Here is a 16504-nt window from a genome sequence, read left to right on the forward strand (position 1 = left end):
ACAACACAGAAAATTGCCTTTCTGATAGCCCAAAAAAAATAAAACATTGCTCAAAAAAAAAAAACTGCCAAAAACAACAAAAAATTGCCCAAAAAACAGAAACAAATTGCCCAAAAAACCAAAAACTTGGGCAAAAAACAGAAACAAATTGCCCAAAAAACCAAAAACTTGCCCAAAAAACAGAAACAAATTGCCCCCAAAACAGAAACAAATTGCCCCAAAAAAAAAACTTGCCCAAAAAACAGAAACGAATTGCCCAAAAAACAGAAACAAATTGCCCAAAAAAACAGAAACGAATTGCCCAAAAAAAACAAAAACTTGCCCAAAAAACAGAAACAAATTGCCCAAAAAAACAGAAACAAATTGCCCAAAAAACCAAAAACTTGCCCAAAAAACAGAAACGAATTGCCCAAAAAACAGAAACAAATTGCCCAAAAAACCAAAAACTTGCCCAAAAAAACAGAAACAAATTGCCCAAAAAACCAAAAACTTGCCCAAAAAACCAAAAACTTGCCCAAAAAACAGAAACAAATTGCCCAAAAAACCAAAAACTTGCCCAAAAAAACAGAAACAAATTGCCCAAAAAACCAAAAACTTGCCCAAAAAACAGAAACGAATTGCCCAAAAAACAGAAACAAATTGCCCAAAAAACCAAAAACTTGCCCAAAAAACAGAAACGAATTGCCCAAAAAACAGAAACAAATTGCCCAAAAAACCAAAAACTTGCCCAAAAAACAGAAACAAATTGCCCAAAAAACAGAAACAAATTGCCCAAAAAAAACTAAAACTTGCCCAAAAAACAGAAACAAATTGCCCAAAAAAAACAGAAACAAATTGCCCAAAAAAAACAAAAACTTGCCCAAAAAACAGAAACAAATTGCCCAAAAAACAGAAACGAATTGCCCAAAAAACAGAAACAAATTGCCCAAAAAACCAAAAACTTGCCCAAAAAAACAGAAACGAATTGCCGAAAAAATAAACTTGCCCAAAAAAACAGAAACAAATTGCCCAAAAAACCAAAAACTTGCCCAAAAAAACAGAAACAAATTGCCCAAAAAACCAAAAACTTGCCCAAAAAACCAAAAACTTGCCCAAAAAACAGAAACAAATTGCCCAAAAAAACAGAAACAAATTGCCCAAAAAACCAAAAACTTGCCCAAAAAACAGAAACGAATTGCCCAAAAAACAGAAACGAATTGCCCAAAAAACAGAAACAAATTGCCCAAAAAACCAAAAACTTGCCCAAAAAAACAGAAACGAATTGCCCAAAAAACCAAAAACTTGCCCAAAAAACAGAAACAAATTGCCCAAAAAACAGAAACAAATTGCCCAAAAAACCAAAAACTTGCCCAAAAACAGAAACGAATTGCCCAAAAAACAGAAACGAATTGCCCAAAAAACAGAAACAAATTGCCCAAAAAACCAAAAACTTGCCCAAAAAAACAGAAACGAATTGCCCAAAAAACAAACTTGCCCAAAAAAAACAGAAACAAATTGCCCAAAAAACAAAAACTTGCCCAAAAAAACAGAAACGAATTGCCCAAAAAACAAACTTGCCCAAAAAAACAGAAACAAATTGCCCAAAAAAACAAAAACTTGCCCAAAAAAACAGAAACAAATTGCCCAAAAAAAACAAAAACTTGCCCAAAAAACAGAAACAAATTGCCCAAAAAAAACAAAAACTTGGGCAAAAAACAGAAACAAATTGCCCAAAAAAACAAAAACTTGCCCAAAAAACAGAAAACAAATTGTAAAACAGAAAATTAAGTGCCAAAAATAAAACCCAAACGGAAAATGAATAAATAAATAAAAACAGCAAAACTAAAAATGTCAAATCCCCCCAAAAATTAAAATGAATCACCAATAAAGTACAAAGAACAAAACAAAACAGACAATTTTCAGCAAAAAGCTCCAAAAACAGAAAATTAATCGCACAAAAAGATTCAGAAAATGATTCGCCAAAGAATCCTCCAAAAAAAAAAACTTGAAATTATATATTAAAAACAATCATCGCCAAAAAGTTCCCAAAAAGCTGAAACTTCATAGCTAAAAAAAAAGTCAAAGCGAAAGAGAAAGAAATAAAAATGAACATTTAATAATAATAAAGTCCCTTAAACTGAAAATTCATCACCAAAAAGCCCCAATTCAAATAATTAATTGTCAAAAATACAAGAGAATAAAAAAGATCCAAATCAGAAAATGAACCACAAAAAATATAGGAAAAAAAAGAAAATTAATCACCAAAGACCCCCCAAAACCAGAAAATTGATTGTTAAAAAAAGTGAAAGAGAAATAAATATGATCATTTAATGTCCAAAAATCCAAAAAATCAAATCGTCAAATCCCCAAATCAGATAATCATTCACATAAAAGTCCAAAAACAGACTATTGCATTGGCAAATAAGCCCCAAAACAGAGAACTATTTTCACAAAAAGCCTAAGAAAAACGCAAACAGAAATATGACTTGCCAAAGAGTCTCCCTAAAAAACCCAATCAAAAAGCACAAAAACAACTAAATGAATCACCAAAAAGCCACCCAAAAACAGAAAATAGCTGGAAAAAAAAACAAAAAAGCTAAGAAATGAAAGCGAGGAAAGAAATAAACATGAACATTTAATGGTAAAATAAAGTCCCCAAAACTAAAAAATCTTTGCCAAAAAGCGCCAAATGCAAAAAACTATTCGTCAAAAATACGAGAGAATAAAAAAAATTGGATCCAAAAATCCCCAAATCAGAAAACGAATCACTAAAAATATTAGGAAAAAAGAAAATTAATCACCAAAGACCCCCTAAAACCAGAAAATTGATTGTTAAAAGAGAGAGAGAAATAAATATGGCTTTGCAATAAAGATGTGATTCTAATGAAAGTCAATGGGGCAAAAACAGCCACTAACATAACCAAAGAGAAGTCAATCTGCCCAGAGTGTATTGTTGAGTTTCTGAAATCTCCAATGCATTGTCATAAAATCTGCCAAAATAAGATTTGACACCAAAAATCATGCCATTTGCAGAAACACAGAGAAAGCTGAGGCCAAATTAAGCGTCAAAATCAGCCCAGAGTGGATGACAATGACCCAACAGCACACAAGGGTTAATCGTCAGCCAAGCATCATTATCACAACGCCCTGTGTAACACAGTCTCCCATTGGCTGTTGAGGTACCTGTAGGTTCTGGTCCACCAGCATCAGGGCTCGTCTGGCGTTGACGGGACCCAGGAACCGATGCACCAGTGCAGACCAGCCCAAGGAGAACTGGAACTCGATGTTCTCCTGGAAGTCTGAGCAGAGCGTGGCGCAGTTCAGGTCGTAGCTGAGCTCAAACTTGCGGCTGGGGATGAGCATGTGGAGCTGCGTCTGGGCAGCAGAGGGCAGCAGAGGCTTCAGACACTCTGGAGGAGGACAAACTCATTTATCATCATGTGTAATAAACATCTGAGGTCACACTGGAGTCAAAATGTCCACAAGGAAAAGATTAAGGGATACAGTATAAGGTATGCACGAGGGTTAATATTTTTCTGACAATGTGAAGCACTTGGGTCGGTTGTATTTAAATGTGCTATGTAAATAAGTAAATAAAAATTTAAGTGAAGCAACCACATGAGGGATCAGCTGAAAATAGATCGGAATTAAGTATTCCAGAGAGCCAGATAACACCGTAATGCCACAGCCACCATCAGACATCATCTATGAATAGGATTGTCAGCTAGTGTTGTTTAAATGCCAAACGCAGGTCATTGTGTGTGTGTGTGTGTGTGTGTGTGTGTGTCTTCACATACCCATCATGTCCTGCTGAGAGCACTGAACAGAGGCGTTGACTGCGTCAGAACAGCGGAAAGCCAGATTCTTGCCCATGCCCTGCTCAATATGGCTGAGCAGATCCTGCAGAGCGACAACACAGGTCACATGATCATTTATGAAGCATTGTAGGAGAAAAATTATACATCATCTAAAATAATTTCAACAACAATACAACTAGCAACAACAACAACAACAACAACAACAATACAAATAAAATAACAACAACAACAATACAAATATCAATAATAATTTAAAATTCTAATAATAATAATATCAATAATAATAACAATAATAATACATTTATTTTATATACACACACACGCACACACACACACACACAAGCATGATTGTTGAAGAATTGAAAGAAATAATACTATATATAGGCGACGCAGTGGCGCAGTAGGTAGTGCTGTCGCCTCATAACAAGAAAGTCGCTGGTTAGATCCTCGGCTGGATCAGTTGGCGAGTCTGTGTGGAGTTTGCATGTTCTCCCTGCATTCGCGTGGGTTTCCTTCGGGTGCTCCGGTTTCCCCCACAGTCCAAACACATGTGGTACAGGTGAATTGGGAAGGCTGAATTGTCTGTAGTGTATGTGTGTGAATGAGTGTGTATGAATGTTTCCCAGAGATGGGTTGCGGCTGGAAGGGCATCTGCTGCGTAAATCATATGCTGGATAAGTTGGCAGTTCATTCCACTGTGGCGACCCCGGATTATTAAAGTGACTAAGCCGAAAAGAAAATGAATGAGTGAATACTACATATAATAATATTTTAAAATAAAATCATCTGGATTTGCCATTTATAGTTTGTGTATGAGTAAAACTTTTATTTTTTGTTTTATTCTGTAAACTACTGATGACATTTCTTCCAAATTAAATTTATTAATTATAATAATATATTTATTTTACAACCCCAAATCAGAAAAATTTGAGACGAAATTGAAAACGCAAAAAAAGGAAGTAGTGATTTCTAAATTTACTTTGACTTGTATACACAGACAACGCATCAAACATTATTTAATTATTAAGTGTTCTTCATGATTTTTATTGTGTTTTTTTTCTGAATAAACACATATTCTAATTTTGGTCAAATCCTCAAATGCCACTGAAAACTGTACTGTGCCAAAAGGAAGCCCTATGTTAACGATGTCCAGAAGCGTCGTCGACTTCTCTGGGCTCGGAGGCATCTGGGATGGACCATCACACAGTGGAAAATCATCAAAATCATCATCGTACTGGGAAACTATTTTTCTATCATTCTCAAAAATAGGTCAAAATCCGATCGATCCAGATCCCCGTATAACAGTTCAAGGCATTACTGATTTCGAGATAGATAAAAACAGTACTAAACAAAATACAGTTCCAGTTGTCTGTCTACTAGCACAGAGGTTAATATTATTCAACTGGAAACAGAAAGCCGCTCCTACATATATACATCTAATGAGCGATGTAATGAAACATTTGGAACTGGAGAAAATCAGATTCTCCCTTAAAAAGAATTACAAATTCTATAAAATCTGGCAACATTTCATGGCTTACTTTAAAGACATTAATTAGAGGATTAGACCAATTTAGATTAAAAACAGAAGATTATTATCATTATTATTTATTATTATTATTATTATATTTATTTATTTATTTGTTTATTTATTTATTTTTGCATTTATTTTCTTATTTGTTTCCTTTTTGTAACTTTAGTTTAATTTTAGTATTTTTATTTTTTTTTTAATTATTATTATTTTTATTTATTATTGCATTTATTTTCTTATTTGTTTCTTTTTTGTAACTTTAATTTAATTTTAGTATTTTTATTTATTAATTAATTTATTTATTTATTATTGTGTTTATTTTCTTAGTTGTTTCCTTTTTGTAACTTTAATTTAATTTTAGTATTTTTATTTATTAAGTAATTAATAAATTTAATTATTTATTTTTTTATTTATTATTGCATTTATTTTCTTATTTGTTTCCTTTTTGTAACTTTAATTTAATTTTAGTATTTTTATTTATTAATTAATTAATTTATTTATTATTGTGTTTATTTTCTTAGTTGTTTCCTTTTTGTAACTTTAATTTAATTTTATTATTTTTATTTATTTATTTATTTTCTTTTTTATTATATTAATCTATTATCACTATACTTATGTATAGTTGTTTGTATATTGCATGCTTTATAGTCAGTTGTGGTGTGAATGTTTGTTGGACCAAAGTTGTAACCTGTTGTGTTTTAATGTCTAAAAAAAAGAATTAAAAAAATAAATAAATAAATAAATAAAAAATTCTCTGTTTCTTGCTTAATTTCACCCATAGCGTGTGTGTGTTTATAGGCAAGTAAATAAATAAATAATTAATTTAAAGTAGTTTTTGAACCATTAATATTCCACTGTGTATTTAATACTATTAAACTAGTCAGTTTTGCTCATTCAACACGCATAACTCTTGCTGAAAGTGATTATTCTGCTCTGCTGTTGAAGTTGTTAAAGTTCACTCACAGATTTGTACATTTTGAGCACTTGAGGCGACGGGTGGAAATCTGAACGAAACTCGTCTATGATCACCGACAGACGGCAGATCTCTTCCGCCATGGCGTTTGACACCTGAGAAACACAAGAACAGTATAACAATACACGCTGGGCTGCTGAATTATTAGAAAATAAGGTGTATCAGTCATGGGTGTGCATTATTCTCTAACAATTCAATTATCCCTCACATGATCTGAAAAGTGTCCTAAAGTTGTTCAGTCTGGTACTTAAACGCAGTCATTTTGTGATTCTCACCTTGTTTTCCACCTCCTCTGTGATGGCCTTGATTTTCTTCTTGATGTCCTGAATAAGCAGGTTGAGTTGATTGCGAACAAAATCCAGCCGGTCAATCAGATACTCTCGCTCCTCCAGAGAAACAACCCTTAGTTCAGGCAAAACACCAGTTAATGTAATGGCTGTAAGTTCAGTTATTAAAAGCTGTTTTCCCTACAGCTTGGTAAAGTTCAGATTCAATCCAATGTTTAACAGAGCAAGGACATATTTCTCAGTTTTTCCTATTATACTTCTATACTATAAGAAAGCCTTATGTATTTTAAACTTGGCTGATATTATATATATATATATATATATATATATATATATATAGATATGTGGTAAAACAAAATGTGGAAAAACTGAATCGCTATGAGTACTTTCCAGATGCGCTGTATATGTATATGTATATTATTTATTATTATTTTTAATGTTCATAGAATTCCATATTTTTTTCTGAATTAAGTAATTTATTGTTGTAGCTTTTAAATAAATAAAAATTTTATATATTTTTTTTTTTAACTGCTCTGGTCAATATTATTAGCACCTGTTTTTGGATTGTCTCCAGAACAAACCACTGTTATACAATGACTTGCCTGATAAAGCTAACTTTACCCTAATTAACCTAGTTAGACCTATAAATGTCACTTTAAGCTGAATACACTAGTGTCTTGAAGAATATCTAGTCTAATATTATGTGCTGTCATCATGGCGAAGAGAAAAGAAACCATGAGATGCATTTCTTAGTGGCACACAACAAACGCACTATACAAAAATGCAATGCTTCATTTAGATGCCTGTAGACAATCTTATAAATTACATTTATTTATTAATTTAACCAAATGTGTTTGAATTATTTTTTTTTTGGTTCAGGCATTTCAGACTGACTAAATGACCATCTGAGATGCTGTGATTGAGATCAGCCTACCGATTACTCCAGTAATACACAATCACATCATCTGTCGAGGATACGGTTTTGTTGTTATGCATCTTATAAATATAATGTTTTCTTTTGCATTTCAAAACTGTTAAAAAATATACAGTTGAAGTCAGAATTATTAGCCCCCCTGTTTATTTTTTCCCCAATTTCTGTTTAACGGAGAGCAGATTTCTCCAACACATTTCTAATCATAATAGTTTTAATAACTCATCTCTAATAACTGATTTATTTTCTCTTTGCCATGATGACAGTAAATAATATTAGACTAGATATTCTTCAAGACACTAGTATTCAGCTTAAAGTGACATTTAAAGGCTTAACTAGGTTAATTAGGTTAACTGGGCAGGTTAGGGTAATTAGGCAAGTCATTGTATAATGATGGTTTGTTCTGTAGACTATCGAAAAATATATATAGCTTAAAGGGGCTAATAATATTGACCTTAAAATGATTTTAAATAATAAAAAATTATTTAGAAATAAAACAAATCAGACTTTCTCCAGAAGAAAAAACATTATCAGACATACTGTGAAAATTTCCTTGCTGTTAAACATCACTTGGGAAATATATAATAAAGAAAAAAAATCAATAGGGGGCTAATAATTCTGACTTCAACCGCATATGTTTTAAAAATGTAACTGCCTCAATTAAGCAGGTACATTTTTATACTTAATGAATATATTTATTAGTGCAAAAGATTAATTGCATCCAAAACAAGTTTGCATTTATATATGTGCGTGCTGTGTATATTTATTATGAGTTTGTCTTTATATAACTATATAGCGTTTTCATTTTTATTATTGTAATTATATAATTATTATTATATTTAATCATTTCTATAATTCATATATATATATATATATATATATATATATATATATATATATATATATATATATATATATATATATATATATATATATATATATTCATATTCACATATTTTTCCCAGAGATGGGTTGCGGCTGAAAGGGCATTCGCTGTGTAAAACTTATGCTGGATAAGTAGGCGGTTCATTCCGCTGTGGCGACCCCGGTTTAATAAAGGGACTAAGCCGAAATGAAAATGAATGAATGAATATACACATATTACTGTGCTGTTTAAGTGTTCCCTTTATTTTTTGAGCAAAATACATGTTAATTTTCTAATTTCCTGATACAAATTCAATCTAATATTAAATATTCATCTAAATACCTTAGGTTTGTAAGTATTTGTATTTTATGAACATCTGTATTTATATACAGCTGAAGTCAGAATTATAAGCCCACCTTTGAATTTTGTTTTTTTTTTAAATATTTCCCAAATGATGTTTGACAAAGGAAGGAAATTTTCACAGTATGTCTGATAATATTTTTTCTTCTGGAGAAAGTCTTATTGGTTTTATTTCAGCTAGAATAAAAGCAGTTTTAAATTTTTTTATGAACCATTTTAAGGTCAATATTATTAGCCCCTTTAAGCTATATATATTTTTCAATAGTCTACAGAACAAACCATCATTATACAATGACTTGCCTAATTACCCTAACCTGCCTAGTTACCCTAATTAACCTAGTTAAGCCTTTAAATGTCACTTTAAGCTGTATAGAAGTGTCTTGAAGAATATCTAGTCTAATATTGTTTACTGTCATCATGACAAAGAGAAAATAAATCAGTTATTAGAGATGAGTTATTAACACTATTATGATTAGAAATGTGTTGGAGAAATCTGCTCTCCGTTAAACAGAAATTGGGGGAAAAAATAAACAGGGGGGCTAATAATTCTGACTTCAACTGTATACTATAAATATACACAATACACACACATATATTATATAAATGCAATTTATTCTGGATGTTATGTACTGCTATTAATCATTTACCAGTGCTAGTTTTATTGCAAATTTATCCCCAATTCACAGAAAAATGCATGGATCAGAACACAGCCACTGTTAAACAAACGCATCAGAGAGACAAAATGCTCCCATCTGCTCTTGTTGTAGATTGCTGGAGCTTCTGGTACAACATCCCTGAATCAAAACAAGGAGAAACCCCAACACTACGCACCTCTTTTCAGCGGCGGTGATGTTGATTTGATCCATGATGTCTTTGACCGTTTCTGTGATCTGCTTTGCTCTGATTGTGTGCTGCTCAAACTTAGTTTTCACTGCTGAATGCGAGATACACTCCTGCGAGTTCATACGCAAACACACACACACACACACACATGCTACTGTGACTGAAGCCGTCATGGCCGACTCTAAAGGGTTACAGGTTTAAATGTGCTGCAGTTGGAAAATTAAAACTAAACAGAAAATGAATGCAAAAACTGCAGCATATTAAAACCCTCAACGTCAGCGACTCTTCCATTCAGCTCACAGTAGCATCAACATAAAAGCAAAAATCATAATTAAAACATTCACAAATCAACATGAAAGGTGAATATAAAAACTAACAATAGTTTCCAAAAGCAAGTACAGTGAGGTCAAAAAGTTTTGTTAAAGCACATTGTTAGATTCATCTTCATTTATTTAGGTTTAATCATAATCATATTAAATCATCTTGATTTTTGAGTTGCCAGTTCAACTACGCTTATATTTTCTTGAAATTTATAGACATTTTTTATTATTGAGTGCTAGGGGTGGGTGATATGACCTAAAATTAATATCACGGTATTTTTCATCTTTTGAACGGTGACGGTATAATATCATGGTATTACTTTCAATAGCAAAATAATCTACATCTCAAGGAAGAACGGACAAAAGAAAGTCTCACTTCTATCACTCTTTAAAGTTTTGGTTTGGGTCATTGTAAATGCTCAGTCTCGTTATGAGCTGATCTTCATTTCTCTGTGTTGGTGGAATAAAGCAGGCGAGTCAGCCGCACCAATTTATGAGCAGACAGAGCAGGATACTCATGATGACCACCAGCGCAATACTGCTCTTTGTTATGAGCCGTAGTTTCAGTGTAAACTTAGTAAAGGCGAGTTTCTTTGGCGATGATGTGTACAGTGTTAGATTTTATATTTAGCGGACATTTGCGCTGAACACGCGGTGAATGCAACGCATCGAGATTCAGGCACCTTCTCCGAAAACACTCGATTGATCTCAGCTGGCGGATCAACATTTACCTCATGTCATGATCGCTGTCATCTGCGCCATTATTATTATTATAACTTTAGGTGAGGTTTGCAAACCTGTGCACTTTTCACTCTTCAGCCGTTTGCATTTCCTGCAGTAACAAAAGCTCCCTGTTATCTGACAGCGGGAAGCGTTGAGTGACTGACAGCTAATATGAACCAATACAGCAGCAGGGTAGAGCGATTCAGCAAGTTTTTAGAGAAAATCAAATCAGATTGCACTACAACCATTATATTCAGACACACAAATGCTCCCAAATATATTATGAGGGTGCATCGATTAAATTTCTGGCGCTCATGCGACCAAAATGGTTGCAATTTCGAGCCCTGTAGTATAAGGACAGGTATTCAGACCACAACTGAACGTTTGAAGAAAATTGAATGCCTTATTATTAGAATGAGCTATTATTGATGTAAATGCAGCCGTTCAAGGTGCATAATTGATTTATTACGGTATTGACGGTATTAGAAAATCCATGTCGTGGCGCAATGTCACACCGGTGATGACTATGACACCGGTGTACCGCCCACCCCTATCGAGTGTCATAAACATTCATGACATGTTTTGACTTGCTGTTGTGTTTTGACACGTATATCCTGATTTTATTTTAGTTATATTGGTACTGTTCAGGGGTCAAAAATACAGTCTCTCAATAGTAACATCTTGATTATATGTTGTTCATTTTAAATATTGTGTTCGTTACATTTAATTTAACTTATTGAGCTTTTCTAATCCAGCAACAATCTGACAAGTGTCTTCTTTAAAATGAGACCAAGCTTACATATGTGCTCAGAAACATTGTTGAAGATTTACAATAACTTAAGTTGGTTATGTCATTTTAAATTACGCCCTAAAAGTGGGACTGTAATTTAAATTTGACAAAAAAACAACAACACTATTGTAATACATTGCTCTAATGTAAATATACTCTTTCACAAACAAAGCACATTGTTTTAAATGATTGTTCCAAAGATAATCCAAAAAGCATTTTGAGCTTTAATATAAGAGGAAATCTACAACTTGTGCACACATTTTTAGATTTATTATTAAAATATATTTTTAAAAACAATATATAAATATAATTAATGATGTAATAATAATAATAATAATAATAATAATAATAATAATAATAATAATAATAATAATAATAATAACTACAATTAATTATTTATTTAATTATTATTTATTATTATATTAATTACTTTATTATTATTATATTTAACTTATTTATTTTTATATCTATTTATTTATTCTTGATTAATTATTTTAGTTTGCAAGTCATATGCAACATTTCAGGCGGCCTCAGATTTTTTGGGACTTGAACTTGAACTTTTCTAATCCAGCAACAATCTGACAAGTGTCTTCTTTAAAATGAGACCAAGCTTACATATGTGCTCAGAAACATTGTTGAAGATTTACAATAACTTAAGTTGGTTATGTCATTTTAAATTACGCCCAAAAAGTGGGACTGTAATTTGAATTTAACAAAAAAACAACAACACTATTTTAATACATTGCTCTAATGTAAATATACTCTTTTATAAACAGGGCACAGTCAGGACTAGGCCTTTAATTAAATGACGTAATTAAGCCGTTTTCATCAAAATTCGAAACGTTTTGTTTTGTTTATGTCATTGCAAGTTATTTTCATTAAGACAGCTCATATGCAATTTAGTCTAGCAATAGCTTTAAGTCTGGTCTTGAAAACTGGGGGGTTGTGTTGTGTTTAGTGTCTGCATTTGTTTTAAATGATTGTTCTTAAGATAATCCAAAAAGCATTTTGAGCTTCAATAGAAGAGGAAATCTAAAACTCGTGCACACATTTTTAGATTTATTATTAAAATATATTTTTAAAAACAATATATAAATATACTTAATGATGTAATGATAATAATAATAATAATAATAATAATAATAATAATAATAATAATAATAATAATAATAATAATAATAATAACTACAATTAATAAATTTTTTACTTATTATTTATTATTATATTAATTACTTTATTATTATTATATTTAACTTATTTGCTTTTATATTTATTTATTTATTCTTGAAGAATTATTTTAGTTTGCAAGTCATATCCAACATTTCAGGCGGCCTCAGGAACTTGAACTTTTTCAATCCAGCAACAATCTGACAAGTGTCTTCTTTAAAATGAGACCAAGCTTACATATGTGCTCAGAAACATTGTTGAAGATTTACAATAACTTATTTTAATGATGTAATAATAATAATAACAATGATAGTAATAATAATAATAATAATAATAATAATAATATATGATAATAATAATAATAATAATAATAATAATAATAACTAAAATTAATTAATTATTTACTTATTATTTATTATTATATTAATTACTTAATTATTTTATTATTATTATTATTATATTTAACTTGTTTGTTTTTATATTTAGTTATTTATTTATTTTTGATGAATGATTTTAGTTCGCAAGTCATATCCAACATTTCAGGCGGCCTCAGATTTTTTTGGACTTGACTGTAATTTCTGTAATTCTTCTAATAAACTGATAATCAACAAAAGCACATTCGTCTAAACACAAAACCAAAATATACAGCAAAAGAGGGAAAATCCATGTTGAACAAACAGAAACAGAAATGTAAACCGAACTAAAGAAACGAATGTCCTCGCTTTAGTAAATCTAGACTTCAGCAATGACGACACAGATTGAGGAATACAGCGGAGAGACTGACGGATTAAACTACCCTTCACCAGGACAAACACCCAACGCCGCTCACATACTGCATATAATTATATGAGGGGGGAAAAAGACAATTATTTAGGGAAAAAAAGTTAGACTAGATAGTGTGCTTCCTTATTAGTCTGAAAAAGAAGAAATAATTTGCACATGTACGTAAATCATATGTAAATCAGATTCTCCATTAAATAAATATTGCAAATTTTAGGACATTTAAGGGTGTGTTTACACTTGGCAGGTTTGGTTTATGTAAAGAGCAGGTCAGTATTTTAAAATGTGCCAATATTGTGTTTTATTTATGTATGTTTAATATCATCAAGTCCCATACAACAGGTTTAGATGCATCAACAGTCAGAAAACATTGTAATTCTCTCAGAATATTTAATATGAAAATAGATTTCAATACAATTCATTTGAATCAATTAAGGGCTTCAGGTCAGTAAACCCCTCCCCCTTCTATAAGACAACTCTGCTCTGATTGGTCAGCTGGTCAAGTCTATTTTGATTGGTCATGTCACCATTTGAGAGTGGTTTGTATGTTGTGGGAGGCGGGGATTATGCAAATTAGTTACTTTAGTTATGTTGACAGAGATCAGTAACAGACTTGAAAGCTGACTCGTTCAGGTGAGTTGAAGCAATATCTGTATTTATCATGGACTTTTCTGATTAAAAACGTTTCAGATTGTTTCCACTGAAGTACATCTACACTACAAACTACAGATATTTTTCGAAAACACATATGACCTGCGCTCTAAAGCTAATTAATGCATGATCGCTTTGTTAATGTGTTTTTTTTGGAGCGATTCAGTGCTAAATATTAAGTTTTGGTCCTATTTTAAAAGAAATGTGGTATAGTTCATATGGAAGCGGACTTTAAATATAACAATAAAGATAACCAAAAGACGCTAATATTTAGATTATAAATACATGCATGCTGAAGTTTTGTTGTTTGCACTTCAAATAATGACACAATGAAAGCAGGATTCTGATTGGTTGAAAGTTACTGCTGCTATTTTGATTGCTTTTTACTTCTTTACTTAATTATTAAAAATATTATGTATGCACACATAACAATCATGTTCAATCCAGCACATATAATTATATATATATATATATATATATATATATATATGGCAAACAAAATATGTTTTAGGTTTATTGAGTATTTGTTTGTTTTATTTAGTGTAAACATTAATTTTTGGTGTTTTGTTTTGTTCTTTAATTTGAAGGTGAACGTCATAAAAGCATGGAAAATGAAACGCCAGTAAGGTAAAACAACAGAAGTGGGTTTTTTGATCACTTCATATATTATTTGGTGATATATTATTGTTTTATAATGAATTTTGTTTGACATAATTTTTATAATGCTGTGCAAAGATTAATTGCATCCAAAATAAAAGTTATTATATATACAGTTGAAGTCAGAATTATTAGCCCCCTGAGTTATTAGCCCCTGTTTATTTTTTTCCCCCAATTTCTGTGTAACGGAGAGCAGATTTTCTCAACACATTTCTAATCATAATAGTGTTAATAACTCATCTCTAATAACTGATTTATTTTCTCTTTGTCATGATGACAGTAAATAATATTAGACTAGATATTCTTCAAGATAATAGTATTCAGCTTGAAGTGACATTTAAAGTCAGCGTCAGTGGTGTAGTGGTTAGTGCGTCGACACATGCACTCCAGTGCTCACGGCGACCAGAGTTCGATTCCGCCTCACGGTCCTATGCTGATCCTTCCCCTCTCTCTGTTCCCCATGGTTTCCTGTCAGTTCTCTCTACTTTCCTATCTAATAAAGGTGAAAACCCCGAAAAAATAATTTAAACATTAAACATTTATGACATTTAAAGGCTTAACTAGGTTAATTATGTTGAATAAGTCAAGTTATTGTATAACAATGGTTTGTTGTAGACTATTGGAAAAAAAATAGCTTAAAGGGGCTAGTAATTTTAAAATAAGCCTTAAAATTACTTTAAACGATTAAAAACTGCTTTTATTCTAGCTGAAATAAAACAAATAAGACTTTCTCCAGAAGAAAAAATATTATCAGACATACTGTGAACATTTCCTTGCTCTGTTAACCATCATTTGGGAAATATTAAAAAAAAATAATAATTCAAAGGGGGGCTAATAATTCTGACTTCACCTGTACATGTGATAGAAACTAATTTATGCAAAACTTTGTCACAAAGGTATTTCAATTTATTTATCGTTTGTATCATATTTATTTCATTTCTAAATATATATAAAAATGTTCTCAAATATATGTGTGTATTTATGTAAACATAATACAAAAACACAGGTTGTTGCAAGATCGGATATGATTGCTGTCGGAAGTTAACGAGAATTATTTATATGATTTATTCAATTTCCTATTTATTGTATTTTATTAACGTCTCCCCCCACCCCAACCCTAAACCCAATCATCACAGTTCTGTAAAAACAGTAGTTGTACACAGTATTATTAATGTTATCTATTAAATTACCCAATAAACTGTATTTTATTAATGCCTACCCCCACCCCAACCGTTACAGTACTGTAAAAATATTAGTTATTGTTATACAGTGTCATAAAAAATGCTGCTATATTGATGTGCATATCGCACTTCCATCCGGCCGCGTATCCGATCTAGACTTTACCAAATACACACTACACAAATATATATATTTTGACAAAAACATTTATTTTGGATGTGATTAATGGAGATTAAACGTTTGCCCAGCACAAAAAGTTTATTTTAATGTTGATGCATTGTTTGTTAGTGAATTACCTGCTTAATAAACAAGAGAATCGAATGAAAGCATACGTCCACAGCCTCAGCCAAAAGGCCAGAACACTAAATAAACCAGGACTAAATGTTTTATTTAATCTTTGAGCCAAATCAAAATAACCAAACTTTAAAGTGTGAACACACCCCGAGATGTTGAGCATTCTCTTGCAAAAGCTGGACTCTACAATAACTAGCGCTGGTTAATAAGTCTCCAATGTTTCCAACTAATACAAGGGCACATGCTGTACCGTATGCAGTAATGTAAAGACCGTTGATTTCCACTCATCTGAAACGGAGGATCATCATATCATCTTTATCAAACGCTCACCGCAGCCATCAAACAGTTATCAGCTCAAA

General features: G+C 31.5%; 1 protein-coding gene across 3 annotated transcripts in view; it reads right to left on the reverse strand.

The window, feature by feature from the left end:
• The window catches only part of mfn1b (mitofusin 1b), a 45012-nt gene that overhangs the window by 8418 nt on the left and 20090 nt on the right, over positions 1–16504 (reverse strand). For all 3 annotated transcript variants that reach the window (XM_056468807.1, XM_056468805.1, XM_056468806.1), the window contains exons 11-15: positions 9573–9694; positions 6574–6700; positions 6289–6393; positions 3777–3879; positions 3163–3389 (exon numbers count right to left, since the gene is read on the reverse strand). In XM_056468807.1, the coding sequence (XP_056324782.1) occupies positions 3163–3389; positions 3777–3879; positions 6289–6393; positions 6574–6700; positions 9573–9694 (684 nt within the window). The remainder of the gene's footprint in view (positions 1–3162; positions 3390–3776; positions 3880–6288; positions 6394–6573; positions 6701–9572; positions 9695–16504) is intronic.

Source organism: Danio aesculapii, chromosome 11 (assembly GCF_903798145.1).
Source record: "Danio aesculapii chromosome 11, fDanAes4.1, whole genome shotgun sequence".
In the NCBI taxonomy this organism is placed as follows: Eukaryota; Metazoa; Chordata; class Actinopteri; order Cypriniformes; family Danionidae; genus Danio; species Danio aesculapii.